This window comes from Cibotium barometz, chromosome 8 (assembly GCF_041138505.1).
Source record: "Cibotium barometz isolate CiBa-2024 chromosome 8, ASM4113850v1, whole genome shotgun sequence".
NCBI lineage: Eukaryota > Viridiplantae > Streptophyta > Polypodiopsida > Cyatheales > Cibotiaceae > Cibotium > Cibotium barometz.
The window spans coordinates 20,772,138-20,793,878 of NC_141053.1; the positions used below are offsets into that span (position 1 = coordinate 20,772,138).

The 21,741-nt window shown below is 35.8% G+C and overlaps 1 protein-coding gene across 1 annotated transcript; it reads right to left on the reverse strand.

The window, feature by feature from the left end:
- Positions 1–4,338: 4,338 nt before the first annotated feature.
- Positions 4,339–6,822, reverse strand: LOC147636018 (membrane protein PM19L-like). The gene is made up of 4 exons (XM_086801072.1): positions 6,672–6,822; positions 6,166–6,340; positions 4,569–4,617; positions 4,339–4,446 (listed from the first exon to the last, which is right to left on the reverse strand). The coding sequence occupies exons 1-4, from the start codon at positions 6,790–6,792 to the stop codon at positions 4,351–4,353; spliced, it is 441 nt and encodes a 146-aa protein (XP_086657198.1). The 5' UTR covers positions 6,793–6,822; the 3' UTR covers positions 4,339–4,350.
- Positions 6,823–21,741: the final 14,919 nt, after the last annotated feature.

The following is a 21,741-nucleotide window of genomic DNA, read 5'->3' on the forward strand; positions in this document are numbered from 1 at the left end:
TTTGATCTATGCTCAAGCTTGTATATATACCCGCTGCACAAGACTCGACTTCAACCTTCAACAAAAAGTTTTTGTTCAGCTTTAACACAAATTAAAAACATCTTAAGAGTATTGAGCTAAGTCAATTTGTGTGCTTTCTTTAATTATCTAAAAATTATTAATTATACTTTATTTATTTATTTTTTTGTTTGCACAAAATGGCCAATTTGCCTACATAACCCACAATGCAAGAACAAATAAAAAATGAGTGTAATTATAGGTATGAGTTAGAACACCATATTAAGCATTCTAAGCGTAATCACATTTTTCTAATTGTGATAAAGGGAAAAGTGATCATGTTAAATACACTGTTGAGACTACATTACGTGCTTAAAGTTCTCGGAAAGACTCACAGATTAGTTGAAAGGTATTCACCTTCCAAAATTTTGATGAAAAGAAAGACGCTTGTGTGCTTATTACATGGCTCAGTAAGCTAGAGGATTACTAGCACAAATTTCTCACAAAAATAAAAAATTAAATGTTCTTTCAATCATTTGATTGAAAGTGTTGCCTTATGGTGGAATGTGATTAATCAGGGCAAGCATCGACCTAGTACATGGAAAGAATTCCATAAGCTTTTGAAGAAACATTTTCTTCCTTTGCAAGACAAGGCTAAAGCTTGTCAAAACGACGATGGGATACTCAACACTAAGTGGAGAAAGAGAATGTCCAGGTATACATTGACAAATTATGGAATATTTTATTACACGTTCAAGTGATCGAGAAGGTCAAAGAAAGAGAACAAAGAAGAAAATTCATTGCTGGTCTCAAGAAAATGTTAATATATTTCATCCTCATTATCTTAGTTATGCTAATGAATCTTGCTCTCAATTTTTAATGCTAAACTTTTACTTCTAGAGATTTAAAAATGCATAATAATTCTTATGCAAAATATTCTAAACTCTCTTTTCCTTCGAGCAATTTTGATAAATCCAAGATGTACAAGGGTAAAGATATGGCCAAAGGATATGTTTGGAAATATGTTAATAATAAATCCTCAAGAATGACAAGCAGAAGAATCATATCATCAAGTGTTTCAAATGTCACAACAAGGAGGGGTGTAACACACAAGACTATCCAAAAAAGAAAAAGAACTCCACACCTACGGCTCATGTCAACATGGTTGTTGAAGATAATGGTGATGATTCACTTAGCAAGAGAGGGTAACTCTGATCCTAGCTAATCGGATGAAGGTAAGGTTCTTATTCATGCTTTGTTGAGAGTTTAAGGAAAAATAAAAGAAAAGAAAATTTATTTTTTGTATGATGATGGTAGTTCTCATTATTTCATTTTTGAAAAGTCATCAAAAGCACTTAACTTAGATACATCACACTCTAGTCAAAGCTGCATATTAAGGAACTAAGTACAATTGCACTAAAGAGGTTAAGGATCTAGAATTGGAAATAAACTCATTGAAAGAAAAGAGAACATTTTTAGTTGCTCCTTTGCAAGGTGCTAATGTCACATTAGGAATGCTAGGGAGACATGAACATAACCCACAAATTGATTATGGTACTCATACAATGTAAATGAAAAATAATAAAGAAATTTATCTTTAGTGTTAAATTAAGGGTGGACACCCCATTCCCAGAGTCGTAAAAGACTAAATTAGTACAAAGAAATTATAGTACATATGACAAGGAATTAGTTATTGTTGTACATGCTTTGAGACTTTGGAAACATTATTTAATGTGATCTGAATTTTTAATCAAAATAGATAAACAGAGAATTCATCATTTTGTTGACCCAACCCTTAATTTTTTATAAATGAGCTTCATTTACCTAGAGTTTCCAACCCATGATCCAATATCAACTAAGGAAGCAAAATATTGTGGATAGATGCTTTAAGTAGGCGTTCTAGTGTCTGCAACATCTCTGTGATTAAGAGTGAACCCTTGAGTCCTATGAGGATGATCCTAACTTCTCTGAAGTTTGGATCAAGCTTAGAGATAATAATTAGAACCATGTTGGGTGAATCCTCATGTCATGATAGTTATCTCTTCGAGATTGTATGTTGCTCAACCTTTCACACAGTTTGTATTGGAGAAAATGCATCAACCACCATACATGGGTCGTAGAGGTGTTTTTGCTACTTTCAGTTAATGTCTAGAGAAATCTTTTGGCCTTACCTTAAATAAGATGTAGCAAAATTTGTGGGGTTGAATGTTCTATTTATCAAAAAAATAAAAGCTATAAAGATAAGACCCAAGGACTTCTCACACCTCTACCAATCCCTAATGATACTTGAGGATAGATTTTAGTGGACTTAATTACAAGTTTCCCTACTACATCAGGTTATAATGACATGATTTGGACTATACTAGACCGTCTAAGTAAGCAAGTCTACTTTTACCTTGTAAGAAAACATTGACTTTATAGTAAGTCACAATCATGTTTATCAAACAAATCTTTGTGCATCATGGTTTGCCAAAAGTCATTGTTTTTTACAGAGACTTTAGATTCTACAGCTAGATTACTCTTTTCTCTAACTTAGGCACTAAGTTAGACTTCTCCACTGCTTTCCATCTAGAAACAAATAGACAGATTGAGGTTACTAATAACACTACGTTGGATCTACTTGGAGCCTATGCTGCCCAACAACCCTGTTCATGAGTCTGTATATAAGAATACTCCTCGAGCACCTTTCAAGATCGTGTATGGAAAAGCTTTGCCTATTGTGGCTACAAGACTTACCCACAAAATTGAAGTAATTGATCAATTCACAATTTTAGTCACATTTTGAGTGAGATAAGAGACTCTATTGCACATGCTCAAGGGCAATATATTAAGAAAGCAAACCGTAACATAAAGCTACATCTTTTGAAACTAGAGATTATGTACTAAATTGAGTACTGAGAAACACAAGCTTAAGAGTATTGAGAGATTCCCAACTATTAAGCTCACCCCAAGATTTTATGGACCTTTTAAGGTGATTCACAAAATTAATGATGTTGCTTATAAATTAAAATTACCTTATCATTAGCAAATTCATATTTCATTTCGTGTTAGTCTACTTAAACCTTTCAAGAAATCACTTTCCACTCATCCTATGTACGAGGAACCACCTATTATTAAGGGCGAGAAAGATGTTTTGATCCTAGATACTTTAATTAACCAATAGATTACATTGACCCATAGTTATAATCAATATGTTAAATATTTGTTGCCTTTCCAAAAATCATCCTCGGGATGATGCAAGATGGTGCTTGAGAAATATTTTCATGCCTTCCCTAAGATCCTCCATTCTTTTCAACAAAAGCAAGAGGGAGTATTATGAGAATGTATTTTAAGCCCTCTTAAAAAATATTATTCTACCCTCTTAGATAATTCGGGGTGCCTAGATTATCGTTGCATCATGCCAAATTATGTAAATATCATGGGTGATGCCATTACAAATATTAATACATTTGGTGTACATTGACGTATGCTTGTCGCTTCCTATGTTTGTTATAGTTGGTTTATATGGCAAGGTGATTCCCAAAGTACTTACACCTAATGAACATGTGTGTGGTGATGGTTTGTATGCCTATGGAATAATTGTTTATGAATTTATTATTGGATATTTTCTAGGTGAAGAGGACTCAAAAGATTGAGGCAAAAGTGCACAAATGATTATTTTTGGCAGGCATTCATAATTTTGGACAAGCTTTGTATGAATATTTTTAAAGCTTGGTTTATGTTAAATTTGTTATAATAGCTTAAGTTGAATGGTTGAGTAATTATTTTTCTTAAGAAATTGTTTCCACAAATTCCTAGATGGGGAACCTTATGTCAAAATCCTTCCAATTCCTTTCTTTACATGAATCGTATTATAGGACTTAAATAACATATATAAAATCAACATGCCATCCCACTTTTTCCTTGTATCAATTTGCCACATGCCATAACGATTTAAGAAACCTTCTCAATAATTTCTTACAAACTTAAAAAATGAATAGAAATTATAGAGCCAAATACCCCATAAACTAATACTACACATAATTTTAGTTAATAACAAAATTAATTACATCTAAAGTTCTTAAATGTTTATAGCATACAATCATACAAAGTTGCTTCAAGAAAAAGGAATAATTTGTATTTATACATTGATTTTTTTAAATGAAAGATCTTGAGAGCATATCAACATTTTAAACTAAAGAAAAAACTTGCTTCAAGTGTCATGCTTGAAAAAGAATAATCTTGGATGGTATACATTAACCATAGTATCAAAAGATCTATAATTTTCAATACCACTCCAATTAAAACATATCTATCTATATTATGATAATGATGATACAAATATAGTCTATCATACAATAAGGCAAGTAATGCTTAGGAAAAATCTCCACCTTGTTTTCCTACTAGAAGAGATATCACATAGAAAATTTGTGTGCCACTCACAATGATAACCATGGCCTCTAAGGCTTTCTGCATAGAATTACATAATTTTGAGTATTAATACTTATAACTTGTCATGACATACTTGTGTGTATGAACAAAGTGTTAGTTACATGATGGATTATTGAAAGTATAAAGTTAATTAAACTTACAAGTGTGGGACTCCTAAATTCACCACCATAAATCTCCTTAGAGCTCAACCTGGTTTGTACATACCAAACACACACACACACACACACATACAATTAAGAGAAAATAGTATGCAACCTTTTAATTTGGCTATTTAAGTTATATCACTATGTGCATAGCAAGAGTAAACCAAGGCTACCTTTATTTGTTATAAAAGAGTTATGATAATTGTAATTTTTAATACATGTATTCAAAATTATGATAGTAAAATTTTAGAGAATATCATGCATGGGTGGACAATTTCAATCAGTCATTTCATATAGTAGTATATTGAAAAATAATAGGTTAAAAATTCTTAATGCTTTTATAATCATACTAAGGCATAGGGTATACATGTAAGTCCAAACAATTTTTGTTTATACTTACATTTTTTAAAGGGTAAACTACATAAATTCTAAGTTGCCCCATGAGACTAGGCTTCCCTTCTGGACACTTTTCTTCTAAAACATAGATGGAAAAATCTCCACACCCTCTTTTCTCACTTCCAAATGAACCTTGAAAAAAGTAAGGAAGAAACTCTCTATTTGGTTAAGTTAGTTTTTGTAGAATGTGGGTGAAAGTCCATGAATAATAATCTAGTGAGTGTTACCTGAGTTTAGATTTGCAAATTTATGGCTCAAAATTACTAGATTTGTTCATAATGTTAAAAGCTACGTGGGTGCCATATTCTACATTTGGTTAGGAAAGTGCTAGACCATTCTTCGTGCATTTAGAGGTCTAGGCCAATCTTATTGAGTTTAGGGTGGTGAAATATGGATTTCAGTGTGGTAAGGAGCAAGAAACTAAGGAACCTCAAAGCATCAACCTTGTAGATTCGAATGCAAACAAAACAATAAGAACAATTACATAGATTTACAATTCCCATTTTCTAAGCTTGTTCCTATTGCTCTGTTTACATAGATCTACAATACCCATTTTCTAAGCTTGTTCCTATTGCTATGTTTGCATAAGCTGAACACTAACTCATAGTCAATAGGTTGGTGATGAAAAAGGGTGATGGACTACTACTAGAGAACTAAATTCTTTGTATGAGGAAGAATTTTCTTCCTCTTGAAAATTCGATGATGAGTCATGTCCATGGTTTCAAGATTAAGTGTGAAGGTCCTGGTGATCTTAGGAGCCTCCTCTTCCAGTGGTTATAGTGTTTGTTTGATTTTCATTCCAAACAACGGATTGTTTGATTTTTGTTCAGTTTGTCAAAAGTTGAATGCACAGATGTAGAGGTTACATGGCTAATGCATCCCCCACCACCACCTCCTCCTCCTCCTTTCTCTCTCTCTCTCTCTCTCTCTCTCTCTCTCTCTCTCTCTCTCTCTCTCTCTCTCTCTCTCTCTCTCTCACACACACACACACACAATTGCAAGCCCATTTGTAAGTGTATCTCTCTCTAGAGTGTCTCTTTGTAGCCAACTCAAGTGACTTCTTTCCAAGTTCCCAAGAATAGGTTGTGGTGTTTTGGAAACTTTTAGGTGTAGATGTGTTTTGAATTTGTTCATCTTTTTTTTTTCTTTTTTTCTTTTTTTTTTGTTGAATAAAATTGCAAGAGAAGATGAGCCAAACCCTAGAGCCTCAAGAGAGAGCATGGAAGCGACGAGCGCGGCTGCAAGCGAGGAACTGAAACTCCCCGTTGATGAAGCGTGCAGGAGATGGAAGCCACTCAGCACCGAACCCATGCCTACAGCTCCGGCTATTAGCGCAAGCAGCATCAAATAGACTGTTGCGCTGCTGTTTGATACTGGCCCAAAATAATAATCATAATAATGTTAAGGAGGTTGATTTCAATGGAAAGCTTGAATTGCCGCGACACATTATCGATTTTGTAACGCAATATTGATCAACCAATCGGTTTTGTAAGGCGGTCTTTGATAATAATTGATCAATCAATCGATAATGCAGGCTGATTAATGTCTTTGATAATATTTGATTAATCAATCGAGAATGCAGCAGGCTGATTAATGTCTTTGATAATAATTGATTAATCAATCGATAATGCAGCAGGCTGATTAATGTCTTTGATAATAACTGATTAATCAAGCGATAATGCAGGCTGATTAGCGATTCGGAACCTGTGCTGAAGTCGGTATCGATTGACATCTGCACTGTCCAGCCAGCCAGGGCCAGCACGACCACGTACAGCATGAAGTTTACGATGAGGAGAGAGAGGGTGATAGGGCGGCTGATGGCCATGGAGTGCAGCAGCTAATAATTGCAGGAGAGAAGAAAGATGAAAAGCAGCGCAAAATCACTTCATGCGTAGTTTTAGATTGGCACGGCTATCTGGTTTATATCCCTTCGAATCTCATCAATACAGGTACCCATTTTGTTAACGCTTTTGTTAAACGCTTCCTATGTGAATGGGGCTCTACGATGAGTGAAAAATCCAAAATCATAAATTAATTTTGCTAAAAGGCGTTAAAGAGTTATTTGCTAAGGTTGAAAACCTTTGCTTTTTATCCATAAATTAAACCACAGAGTCGTGCCCCTTGATGGTCTCTCATCGCAACTCCATCTCTCTCTCTCTCTCTCTCTCATTTGCTATAGCTTTCTCTTTTCCAACCCAGCCAACTCTTTGGCTTGGTCTCTTATGCATGTTGGCAGTTAACACTCTCTTTGGCTTGGTCTCTTATTCATGTTGGCAGTTAACACTCTCTTTGGCCATCGATTTCGCTCTCTCTCTCTCTCTCTCTCTCTCTCTCTCTCTCTCTCTCTCTCTCTCAAGGAGCCATACACGATCGAAAGCAGGCTCATGGCCATCTTGCTTGCTCTAGAGGTATAGAGACGGAGATCAGACAACCTCCATATGATTTATTTTTCCATATTTTTAAAAAAAAACTTGTGGAGGTAGTTTTATGATCAGTGCAGTGGGGGTGAAGAGCTATGCTTTTTTTAGAGCTCTTACCTTAATATGAGAATAGAGGCACACAACCACAATGAGTGGAAAAATGAATTGAATAATTAATGAGATTCACGTGTAACTTTTTAATGTTAAACCTAACAAGCTTTTTTACTAAGCAAACCTCTAGTTAACCTTCAAAAGATGACAATCTTAAGCGTCGTGTAAAACATCCACTTCTCAAAAGAAAGCTACAGGGTATGATGGGCCCTCCAAAGAAGTGTTAGCAGAATGCTGGGAGGGTATTGAAGGCTGCATTCTTATGCTTTGCAAATCAAGTTTGGGCTAGTGGCACATGTGATGCCTCATTCTTGGGCTCAAGGAGCCATTTTGCTTTTACCTAAGTAGGATATCTGTTCTGAGATTAGGCATTGGAGGCCTATATCCATAATGGGGTTTATGTACAAGCTTATTACTAAAATGCTTGCCAGGAGGTTAATGCTGGTATTAACGAAATTTCTACACCCATTGCAAATACGGCTTTATTGAAGGTAGACAAATTAATCATCCTATTTTGAATGTAATGTTTGCCATTGAATGGGGAGCCCAACAACACGATGATTATGCTCTAGTGCTCCTAGACGTGGAAAAAGCCTTGGACAAGATAGCTTGGGATTTCATTCAAATGACTCTCACCAGACTTGGCTTTCCTCCTAAATGGTGCAGCATTATGTCCTTTCTCTGTGAAGGTAAGAGTTCGAAGATTGATTTGGTGGAGGGACTAACAAAAGAGATTCCTTTGTTTAGAGGTGTGAGACATGGCTGCCCTCTCAGTCCCTTATTGTTTGCTCTAGCTACTCACCCTGTTCTAAACAAATTGCAATTCCTATCCTCCCTCTGGGCTGCTCAAGGGCATGGAACTTCCTTGTGGCAAACATTTTTTGGGGCAGGCCTTTGCAGATGACCTACTATTGGTATTGCAGGATATAACTGACTATCTAAAATGTGCTAAAGCACTCCTTGAAGCCTTCTCACTATCTACTGGTGTCACTTACAACTGGTCCAAGACGAAGTTGGTCTCCCTTCAAGGGAACTCAATTCCAAACCCTTTTAAGAATGCTAAAATTGTCAATTCTGGCCAGCTGATTAGGTACTTGCAGTACCCTATTGGGGTGGGAATCTTCCCTATCAACAATGTGCCTTGATTCTAGAAAGAACTAGGAAAAAAATCATGGGTTGGTGCTTCTTTAAATGACCTATGCACGTACATCTCAAGGTGCTGTAGGCATTTCTTTAATCTCTCTACATTTACTTTTTGCCTTGGGTTAGATGGGAAAAATCCAATCTGAGGACTTTGGAGCAATGGCTAAAGAGGTTCTTTTGGAACGAGGATGTTATGTAGCCTGCTATGGCTTTAATCAATCGGGACATTATCTCTCTCCCTAAAAGTCATGGGGGTCTGGGCATTCTCAACCTCTTCAGACGTCTATCTCAAGAAGGGCGGTTATGCTTAATCATTTCTCGCTGCTTGCAAAATGAGCCTTGGACCCACATATTGCATGACATTATCAAGCTAAAGATCAACATGCACCCCATGCTCAGGGACATATCAGTCGACCAAGTTCTCTTTTCCAAGGCCATGATATCAGTGTTAAAGCTTTATGGCCTGACTGATGTTTTCTTAAAGACTTGGGTCTTCATCTTATCCCAAATTCAGTCGCACGAGAGGAAATGTATTATGGGAAATTCCTTAGGAGATGAGCACCTTATCTCGACAAGACGCATAAAGCAAGATATGAGGCTGTTATGGGACAAGAGATGGACAACTTTGAGGGATGTTGGACTTCTCACTTTGGAATCCTAGAAACATTCGATTGGTTTATCCTATAGACATGGAAGACTCATCACCAGTCTACCTCTTGGCCTCAAGAGTTGGTGGGATGCCACGTAGCAAGCTTTAGCCAATATTTATAGGCACTGCAATACCTATTCTTCAGATAGGTTTAGAGATTGGAGGGTATTTGGTGGTTGCCTGCATAAATTAAGTAACAAGAAAGTCTATCATAAACTAGCAGGCCGGGGCCTTCTCCGCATTAAAGTCAAGAAAACATGGGGGTATTCCTTGAGTCATGACTGATTGCTTAATGACAGGTGAAAAAGCTAGGAAGTTTGGTGCTATTCTAAATTCTCTATGGGCTTTGCCAGTTCCTTTAGAGGACCGTTTAATTCTTTGGAAAGTCATAACTGATTGCTTAATGACAAGTGAAAAAGCTAGGAAGAGGTCTATCTCGGATGGTCTGTGTTGTAGATGTCATACACGGACCGAGTCGATAAAACATTGTTTTTGGACATGCCATCATAGTGCTTGCATATGGAGGGATATCATGAATAAAATCAAAAGGGCGCTAGGCTTTTCTACATCACTCAAAAATTGGGCCCTTGGGTGATTTTCATGTTCTTGTTGAACTTGTGCAAAGATCTTTTTTGATTCTAAGGCTTATGGTCCTTCATGAAGTCTGGGACTTGCATAATCGCATTTTGTTCAAAGGGGTCAATGGGAATTTATGTTGGTCTACTGTTAAAGCAAGATTGTCAGTCAAGGTGGAAAGGATGGGTACTTCTAAACCTCTTCTTCATAATTGGGAAGTCATTTTGGTTAACCTCCTCAAACATATGTAATTGGTGGGGTTTTGTTGCTTTGTAATTGTCTGGTATCTCTTTTTTGGGTTTACCTCTGGGCTTTGATTTTGGGTTTATACTTTTGTAAAGTTTCCTATTTTTTGGTAATATATAGATTTCATTTATTAAAAAAAACGATGGCGAAAGAGGTTGTTACCTTTAGTTTTTGATGCTGCCAAAAAAGGATTCCAATTGAGTGGAGGGTCGATGTCACTGCAAGTGGTCGAAGGCATGCCCGAGATTAGGAAAGGGTGGAAGATTTTCTATTCATTACTAGCTTGGTAATTTCCATGAATGTAAAGTCTTATGCAGGAATAGGAAAGGGTAGTGGATTCTAAAAAATGATGGGTACCAAGATAGTTTCGCACAATTCTCTCCATATGAATTTTTTCATGTTTTTAAGAAAATATATGTGGAGGCAATTTTGTGATTGGTGCGCGGTTGAAGAGCTATGCATTTTTTAGAGTTCGGAAGGCATTACTCATTAGTAATGTGAGTGGGGGATGTGTGTGTTTGTGTATGTTTGTGTGTGAGGGGGGAATGTGTGTATATGTGTTTTTAGAAGTTCACGTATTCAAATTTCCTTTTAAAATATATGAATAGGGAGTGCGAGTTGGTGTAGCCCCTTGGTTCTCAAGAAAAAAACCTATTGGGTGGCCCACAAGGCACCTTAGATTTAGTACACATTTCTTTGCAAACACACTTATCAATGGAAATAAAAGACTCTCAGACCACTGAGTAAAACCTCAACCCAGCTCAACCATGGGTGGGGCTATCACAAGCTCCACTAGCTTTAATAATCTCATCTCCAACTGTGATACCAATGATGGGTCATGGATTATGGAAGGTGGCCATGACTATAAAAAAGAAAGAGAGAGTATTGTTTAGAAAAAGGGTAAGAGAGTACAAATCCAATGATTTTTCACCACGACTCAATCATAGGTAGATTAGATGTAATCAAGTTCACCAAGTACAATGTGGATTTAGGGTAACCTTATCTTTTGACACAAACATAGGACACGTGTCGAAACAGGCACGTACACACACACTAATGACATGCAGCACACTTACCTTATCCACTCATAAGAGTGGGTTCACACACACATGGACACATAAACACATAGAAGGACTGGTTCATACATATAAAGCTCTAAATACCTAATAGAGCTTAATAGATGAAACGCAGTGCTTACCGATGATGATATCGTAAATTGTGAATGGCTCATGACTTTCATTGGGATGAGAAAGGTGGCATAAAATGCAGTCTAAATATGTCTACCTTGACTTTATTCTTGATTTGGCAACTTTGTACTATAAATTCTAGTAAGATCCCTTGTTAAACATGGAGTTAAGAGTTTTTCTCAATGTTTTACATTTGAGCATTACAAAGGTACTTGCACTACCCTCATTAAGTCAAGGCACATTATTTCCTAGGCTAATTTTGTAGAGATGATTAATGCTACTATCACAATTAAAGGGAAGCCTTAAAAGAATCTTGGCAACAAGTGGAGGCTTCCCAATGGGGTAATCACTTTTGTTGGGGAGAATGAAAAATAAGATTATAGTTAAGGGGGATTGGCTGGAAATTTTGATCAAGGTGGCATTAATTTATGGTTTCGTAGGGTGAAGTCTCTATCGTCAACGTATTGGTTGTTTTTCTAGTCAAGTGGGTAGCACATATGGTTCTTCATTGGGTGTGAAGCCCTATGTGATCAAGAAGAAATGGTCACGACTCTTATGTTGGTCGCACAAAAAGCAAGTTGATTGTTAATAGAACAAGACACTTGTAGCCTTAGAGAGAGTGCTAAGAGAGAGTTGCATCATAACAAAGGTGTCTTAGGAGTTTTTCCCACCCTTCAAGAGAGAGTGCACACCATACATAATGCTTTGAAGGTCTTAAAAGAGGAAAATACATTCGTTAGAAGATTGGTGTGGAGGTTATAAGCTAAAATATCATGATCCCTAGAGGTCCTTGGCTTTGGGGTAGATATGTCACACTTGGAGAGGTGGTTATAACTATACTATAGGTTAATATGCAATTACTACTTAGAGAAAATATTTCTAGGTATTTTTAGAAATAGTTTCTAATGCTTGAATTACTTACAGTTGAATATGAACAAAATTTTGATTGAAGGTCTTAAAAGAGAAAAATACATTAGTTAAAAGATTGGTGTAAAGGTTATAAGCTAAAATATTAGGATCCCTAGAGGTCTTTGGCTTTGGGACAGATATGTCACACTTAGAGGTGGTTATAACTATACTATAGGTTAAGATGCAATTACTACTTAGAGAAACCTTCTATGCATAGAACTTAATTCTAAAGAAAGTAACACTTTTTTAATAAAATATTTTTAGTATGTAATTTCTTATACCTAGGATGAAATTTAACACTTTAAGAATACATATACGATGGGAATTACTCATTTTGATAAATAAAATAAAACTTATTTTACACAATTTTAGAAAATTTTTCCATAACCTCCTTTGTATGGCTGACCATTTTTCAATTTTTGACTCTCTAAAATCAACTAGAATTTCACCAAGAGTATTTAAATCATTCTAAATGTAAACAATTTCTACTTATTTAAGAAAAACATTATGAAAAACTTGATTCTATCCATTAATCATTCATCTAGGATAAAGAATGGTTGGATTTACTAAAGAAGAGAGGGGAATGCCTTTTTTCAATGAGGCATAACATCATAATCATTTTAGAGAAGACAAAAATCATAAAAGCCATTAAAATTAAGCATAAATGAGAATTTTATGTATTTTCTTACTACCATTCATCAATTAACTTCAATAGAATCAAAAAGCCATTCCAATTAAGCTTCTCAAACTTGAGAGGGGTTGAGAAGAGAGAAACATTGAGAAATTATGGAAAAAGATCAAAATTCACACTTTACCTTACAAATTGCTTGATTCTTTGTGATCACAGTAGAGGCCCCCAACCAATCAATTAGTTTGGTATGTTGATGGAGCCACCAATGGAGATTAAAGAAGGAGGGAAGCTCCAATTTCTTTAATTTGGAGAGAATTTTAGAGAATAGTGAAAATTATCATTATTTCAACATAATTTTGGCATAGTATAATTCTCCTATTTTTTTACAAAGGACTCAGGTTCTATTTATAAGAGAGGGAGGCTCTAACCAAGACCAACTGATTTCTAGAATTTTCCAGATTCAGTTTGGTTGAATTTGGACTAGATTTGGACCTAGTTTGGTTCCTTTTTTATTCGATTTTTCGGTTTGATCCAAGAGAGAGAAGAGATAAAAATATCACATTATTTTTGAGTTTAAAACTCATTCAAGCATGTGAAGTAGGTGCCTCCTTGAAGGGACTCCCCTTCCTTACACATGTATCAAAATGGAATCATTATACCCAAAATATCTCATTTTTTTAGTAATACTCATAGTTTTTTACTAATAACCCTTGTACATAGTCAACTCTTCATCTTATGTGAGCATTTACTCATTTTTGGGTATTTTTCTTTTACAAATTGGATTTATCTCCTCCCCACACATGGATTGATCTTATTGGCCCATAGGAACCTTAATTTAAAATTTCAAAAAAATCTTGACCCTCAGGATAAGGCCTCTTGAGTGAACAGATTATACTTGATTTCTAATGCTCCTTCTCTGAAAATCTTTTTGGACTTCTGTTTTGGGGGAACTTATTTTAATAAGAAGAGATATTTTTCCATCCAAAAATATTTAAAAACTGAATTACCACTCTCTAGAAGATTTTCTCTCTCTAGGCCAAAACTGGTAAAAACAAGATCTTTTATATTTCTGAAGAGAGATTTGACTACAAGGGAGAATTGGACATCATGAGGGGCTGGGGGAGGAATCTTACATTCTACCCCACTTAAAAAACGCGAGATGTCCTCATCTCGAAGAGGTGGAGTATGATCTCTTTCTTCTTCTTCTTCTTCTTTAATCACTTCCAGCATTACTGCCTTGGGAAGTGGACGGCCGATTTGGGAATAACTCTCTTTGACTTTCCCTATTCTGAGGTGGAGGTCTTGCATTACTTTGGATTTAAACTGCATGTTAGATAGAGGGTCTACCTCTGGGATTTCCCTGATTTTGGTAGATAGAACCCTGATTACTCTGGATGGAAGGGGCGGGAGTCTGGAATCTTGATCCCTGATTTTCCTGCCCTGAAAACCTCGATCCAAAAGGAGTTGGGCAATCCATACTGCGATGTCCAAATCCTTGACAGTTATAGCATTTCACTCTCTTGTTCAAGGGTGGAACTTCTAAAGTTGAAATCAAGGGGATTGAGTTTTAGAAAAAGGACATTTTTTCCATTCTGGAACTTCCCATATCCTGGGATTGACCCTGATATATCTTAGGAGGAGGAAGGTTGGAATCATCTTCTGGGAATAAAAACCTTTTGAAAGGTGATGGTGCTGGCTTTGGCGGGACTTTGATATCAAAGGCTTTGGCGAAATCCTTCGCCATCCGAACTGCTTCGGCCATGGAAATAGGTTTGGTATTCTTGACTAAAGTATCCAATGGCTTGTTCATTCCCCGAATGAACCTGGCCATCAGCTGCTCTTTATCCAATTGAGGGGAATATTTAAGAAGAAGGGCAAAAGCCTGATGATACTCTTCAATTGTCCAGCTTTCCTGCTTTAGTTCCAAGAACTCATTCATCTTAATTTCAAGAAAGCCTGAGGGACAAAACCTCTTTCTGAGGTAAGTCTTGAGATCGATCCAGGTTTGGGTATTTCGGTCGAGACGGTTTGTCTCGCAGTGGTTTCTCCATGCCACTCTAGCTGTCTCCACTATCTTCAGCCTTGCAAGAGCCATTTTGCTCTTCTCATTATACTCGGTGATAGTACTCGGTGACATCGAAGTATTCTTCCATTGATTCGATCCACTTCTCCACAGCCTCGCCCAAGTTTTCCCCTTCACCCTTGAAAGGTCCAGGCTGCAAACTATGAAGAGTTTTACGAACATCCAGGTCGAACTCTTCTTCATCGAGTTGGGGGTTAACATTTTTACCACGACGACCTCGGTCCATGTTCCTATCAATACGAAAATTCTTGTTAAGTCCCTTTATTTATGATTCAATCCAAATTTTGATTCAACTGATTCCGGGGTTCTCTAAATAGGTCGGCTCCCCACAAAATCAAGGGATAAAGATACTCATATAGAACGCATTATCAGTTGACAATTCATTCAGAATATCTCATTCATATCTTTAACACAATAATGGTCCATCAGACTGAATTTTTCTATTTGAACAATCCTCCATGGGGATTTCAAATTTTCACATTTTTAATTCTACATACATTCTTTCACATACATATATCTACATCCATTCTTTCACATACATACATCTCCATCCATTCTTCGTTCATTTTCATCTATCTGATTCATTTCACATCCTCATATCTATTTATAGAATACAAAAGAATTCTTATTTTTGATATAAGATTTCTTTAGGCATCTATTTATGCATAAATTTCATTTTAAGGAGAATAACACTTTCGAAATAAAAATTAATCTTTTATGCATCTTCTTATGCATAAATTCATTTTAAATGAGAATGACACTTTTGAATTAAAATTCAATCTTTTTTTGCATCTTCTCATGCATAAAATTAAAATTGATGAAAATAACTCTTTTGAACTAAAAATAGATTTCTTTATGCATCTTTCTATGCATAGAATCAAAATTGATGAGAATAACACTTTTGGGTTAAAATAAATTCTTTATGCATCTTTCAATGCATAAAATCAAAATTGATGAAAATAACTCTTTTGAACTAAAAATAGATTTCTTTATGCATCTTTCTATGCATAAAATCAAAATTGATGAGAATAACACTTTTGGGTTAAAATAAGTTCTTTATGCATCTTTCCATGCATAAATCCAATTTAGTAGGAATTACACTTTTAGAATAAAAGAATTTCTCTTATGCATCAAATTGATGCATAAAATCCATTTATGATGGAAATCTCACTTTTAATATTAATTTTTTTTATCTTTTATGCATATGTTTATGCATACAAATCATTTATGATAAAAATCACTCTTTTTAATATAAAAGAATTTCTTTTATGCATAAAATCATTTATGATAAAAATCACTCTTTTAATATAAAAGAGTTTCTTTTATGCATCTAATTTATGCATAGAATCATTTATGATGAAAATCACACTTTTATAATCAGAATAACAAATTCAATATACTTCTTTCTATGCATAGAACTTAATTCTAAAGAAACACTTTTTTAATAAAATATTTTTAGTATGTAATTTCTTATACCTAGGATGAAATTTAACACTTTAAGAATACATATACGATGGGAATTACTCTTTTTGATAAATAAAATAAAACTTATTTTACACAATTTTAGAAAATTTTGCCATAACCTTTTGTATGGCTGATCATTTTTTAATTTTTGACTCTCTAAAATCAACTAGAATTTCACCAAGAGTATTTAAATCATTCTAATGTAAACAATTTCTACTTATTTAAGAAAAACATTATGAAAAACTTGATTCTATCCATTAATCATTCATCTAGGATAAAGAATGGTTGGATTTACTAAAGAAGAGAGGGGAATGCCTTTTTTCAATGAGGCATAACATCATAATCATTTTAGAGAAGACAAAAATCATAAAAACCATTAAAATTAAGCATAAATGGAAATTTTATGTATTTCTTTACTACCATTCATCAATTAACTTCAATAGCATTAAAAAGCCATTCCAATTAAGCTTCTCAAGCTTGAGAGGGGTTGAGAAGAGAGAAACATTGAGAAATTATGGAAAAAGATCAAAATTCACACTTTACCTTACAAATTGCTTGATTCTTTGTGATCACAGTAGAGGCCCCCAACCAATCAATTGGTTTGGTATGTTGATGGAGCCACCAATGGAGATTGAAGAAGGAGGGAAGCTCCAATTTCTTTAATTTGGAGAGAATTTTAGAGAATAGTGAAAATTATCATTATTTCAACATAATTTTGGCATAGTATAATTCTCCTATTTTTTTACAAAGGACTCAGGTTCTATTTATAAGAGAGGGAGGCTCTAACCAAGACCAACTGATTTCTAGAATTTTCCAGATTCAGTTTGGTTGAATTTGGACTAGATTTGGACCTAGTTTGGTTCCTTTTTTATTCGATTTTGATTCAAGAGAGAGGAGAGATAAAATATCCTAGTTTGGTTCCTTTTTTATTCAGTTTTGATTCGGTTTGATCCAAGAGAGAGGAGAGATAAAAATATCACATTATTTTTTAGTTTAAAACTCATTCAAGCATGTGAAGTAGGCGCCTCCTTAAAGGGACTCCCCTTCCTTACACATGTGTCAAAATGGAATCATTATACCCAAAATATCTCATTTTTTTAGTAATACTCATAGTTTTTTACTAATAACCCTTGTACATAGTCAACTCTTCATCTTATGTGAGCATTGACTCATTTTTGGGTATTATTCTTTTACAAATTGGATTTATCTCCTCCCTACACATGGATTGATCTTATTGGCTTATAGGAACCTTATTTTAAAATTTTGAAAAAATCTTGACCCTCAGGATAAGGCCTCTTGAACAGATTATACTTGATTTCTAATGCACCTTCTGAAAATCTTTTTGCACTTCTGTTTCGGGGGAACTTATTTTAATAAGAAGAGATATTTTTCCATCCAAAAATATTTAAAAACTGAATTACCACTCTCTAGAAGATTTTCTCTCTCTAGGCCAAAACTGGTAGAAACAAGATCTTTTATATTTCTGAAGAGGGATTTGACTACAAGCGAGAACTTGGACATCATGAGGGGCTGGGAGAGGAATCTTACAATAGTTGTACTATTATCTAGTACTACTACTACTACTACTACTAGATAGTAATAGTACTATTATCTAGTACTATTGCTACTACTAGATAGTAATAGTAGTACTATTGTCTAGTAGTAGTAGTACTACTACTACTACTACTACTACTACTACTACTACTACTACTACTACTACTAGATAGCAGTAATAGTACTACTATCTAGTAGTACATAGGACTATGACTAGCTAGCATTTGCTAGTAACTAGCTCTTTCATGATTACTAGCAACTTCAGTAGTTTAGACTGGTGGCACTATTGCTATAGCTAGCCCAGTACCTAGTAATTTCATTATTAGTTAGTTAGTATATTTAACGTACTAACTAATGTACTAACTAGGTAGCACTACCTAGTACTTAGTAGTTTCATTACTAGTTAGCTAGTACATTAATACTAACAAGCAGCTCTAGCACCAACAAGCACCAACAACCAACAAGCACCAACAAGAACCAACAAGCAGCTACTAGCATAAACAAGCACCAAGTAATGATAACTAATAGCTAACTAGTATTAATGTACTAGTTAGCTAGTACATTAATACTAACAAGCAGCTCTAGCACCAACAAGCACCAACAACCAACAAGCACCAACAAGAACCAACAAGCAGCTACTAGCATAAACAAGCACCAAGTAATGATAACTAATAGCACATATAGTAGTTGTGTAACTACTACCAAGAATTACCTTGTGGTTGGTAGCTACTAGCACACTATCTACCAAGAATTACCTTGTGGTTGGTAGCTACTAGCACCCACTAGCACCAACAAGTATTATTGTTGTATGTGTTACTTGGTACCTATTGGTAGTAATATCAATGTTGGTAGTGTGACGCATCTAAGGATATGGGTGAATTTCATCAATTTGTGTTTGTGGAAGTGTCAAGAGGGTATTGCCCTGACTAGTATGCATACAGGGCCAAGATGGACATGCCAACATTTGAAGAAAACAGGCCTGGTGGCCATGTGAGCCTTTGTGCAGGTGGCTTCCAAGGCCCAGATGGACATGCCATCACATGCAAGGCCTCTACGTGCCATGGAGGTCCCACACATTAGATTTGGTTCAATTCTTTGCTTGGACTCATAGTAGCCACCAAAAGCTATGGAAGAGTCATGTCCACCTTAAGTGTTCATAGATCCACCATCAAGTCATAGGTCTTGACACCATGGCCAAGCTCAAAATCACCCAATCCAATCTTCCTCCTTGAGCTTTTCTTCCTACGTTTCCGTGCCACATGAGAAGTCTCAACCTCTTCCGTGTTTGCCTTTAACTTGAGTGCAAGTTCTTTTACCCACACTGCCTCGACCTATTCGGTGCCTATCTCCTCAATAGATATGCCCAAGAATTTAGCTAGTGAAATAGGACATGGATTAGCCTCCGAGACCTTTTGATAATTGCGACGCACATGGCCACGTTCTCAGTAATGAAAACACTCCACTTGGGCTACGCCCCTTCTCTAGGTTGGCTATCTATGGGTCGTTGTTGCTGTAATAATTGAAGTCAAAGGTTAGCAAACTCATTAATCCAAATGATTACGTGAACTCTCACCTGGAGGAGCAACAATAGGCATCTATAGAGCCAAAATCACCTTTGTCTTTTTCTCCTCAGCCAATATGAATTGCATCTTGAATAGTAGCCAGCCTTCGTCCTCAAACCTTACTTTATAACATGGGGTCCAAAGCATCAATAAAGTGATTTTGCTTCACAACGATAGCCTCAAGGCTAGGAGTAGCACGTTGGGCTGCTGCCTTGTTTGCCACAAACTCCTATATAGATTCCATAGGAGCCTCTAACATTATGAATTTCCATCCACAACTCTGTAGGGCTCTCAATGGGCCTAAATCTCGTATGGAAAGCTATGTACCAATGCATCCCAATCATGATGAATAGCTTGGGGCAAAGAAAAGCACCAATCTTGAGCGTTCTTGAACACTTCATCTGTCTTTGATGCTCAGACATGCATATACTTTGCAAGAAACACATCCACCATGAACAAAGGACCATTGGGGTAAAACACATCACCATCCATACTCGAAAAGAGAGAGAGAAATCACCAAAAATTGATACATGTTGGCAATCTACATCGAAGTGAGTCTTCCACGCTCATAGCACCAAAAATGTGATGCATCTAAAGATCTGGGTAATTTATGTTCGTGGAAGAATCAAGAGGGTATTTCCCCGACTAATACGCACACATAAACTTGCATAGTGTTTTGTAATCCACACACATAAACTTGCATAGTGTTTTGTAATCCAGTAATTCCTAAAACCAAAAACCATCAACGTATGCCCTCATGCATGTGTGTAGTGATGAGCAAAGGAAACGCTTGGCAAGCTCCCAAAAACAATTCCCGTATAATGTAAGCTCTGTGATGAGCTTTGAATTCTTGGATCTCTTGAAAAAAAATATTTATAAAAAAAAACATAAAACGGCCATGTATCTGTGCACTAACAGCCGACTAGCCAAGCAATCCCACGCATATAACGTGAGCTTGCAAAGCCACGGTGAAAACGCACGCTTCCAACCCTTCTTAGCTTTGCTTCCTCGTCGTGATGACCACCTTAGATGACCATGACAACGGCCTTGGTTAGCAACAAAAAAAAAACCTTTTTTAAAGAAAAAATCTTCATGTCCCTTTTAATAGTGGTTCCCTTCCACAAATAGGAGCCAAGCCTTAAATAGCTTAAGTCCCAACTTTAGCTTTCTTGAAAAGCTATCAAAAAATAAATAAAAGCTTTCTCCCAACTCCAAACCTTTTAAAAAATTAAACCTAAGCCCTTTACAAGACTAAGTTCAAATGATATTTACAAAGGAAACACGAGACGACATATCTGATGAAGAACCAAGAAAAAAGATCGTCGGATGGGAGTCTACCAAGATCCAAAAAAAAACCCCAACACTCAAGCAAATGTTGACATGACAAGAGCAAAGCGAGTGTCAACGATCATGGGCATGCACATACATTTCTAGCTGAACGTGCACTAAAAACCCAAGCAAAAAAATCACATCACAAAAGTTAGCACTTTCTAGCAGTAGTTTCTTCTAGAAGTTTCATGATTACTAGCTAATAACAACACTGCTATTAAACTAACTAGCAATACTAGCACCAACAAGTAGTAATGTTGTATGTGTTAGTTAGTACACTAGCAGTATTAATGTTGGTAGTTAGAACTTTCTAGTAGTATTGTTGTATGTGCTATAAGTTAGTACATGGTAGTACTATCAATGTTTCTAGTAGCTGCATGATTCCTAGCTAACAATAATAATACTATTAGTTAGCATTTCTTATCACACCAACTAACAATTTATATATTATACTATTAGCTAATGTGGTTTATTACCCTACCAAGTGAAATTTATGCACTTTAATTAGTGAAACTTTGCTAGAATACATGTTGATTATTATTTGTTCTGGTAGTGGTAACCTCAAGTAAAATAGCATCAAGTGCATCATTGCTTGAGACATAATTTTTAGATCAAATGTGTTTAGGTACTAGCTCAAATCGTTAAGTAGATTATTTTGATGTTAGACATTATGGTTTCTTTTTTAGCAAAAGGACATGAAAGACATAATGTGGAAGAAGAAGACCAAGACATGGGGATTGAGAATGAACCCGAGTTACCTAATCCAAATCTCAGAAGAAGGACAAGATTCCAAGAGAGAGAAGACCCAATAAATGAAGATCTCAAATAGGTTTTCAAGAGAGTAAAGTTATTGGACTTTGATGGCACTGGGAATACCGGTGAAGAGCTCAAAACCTGGATATTGGAGTAA

Excerpts from the sequence above, each read along its gene's own strand:
- LOC147636018 (XM_086801072.1), bottom strand. The coding sequence starts at position 6,792 with ATGGCCATCAGCCGCCCTATCACCCTCTCTCTCCTCATCGTAAACTTC. Across the intron at positions 6,341-6,671 it reads CGATACCGACTTCAGCACAG|TATCAAACAGCAGCGCAACA; the intron begins GTTCCGAATCGC and ends ATTTTGGGCCAG. Across the intron at positions 4,447-4,568 it reads AATTTAGGAGTCCCACACTT|AAAGCCTTAGAGGCCATGGT; the intron begins GTAAGTTTAATT and ends AATTCTATGCAG.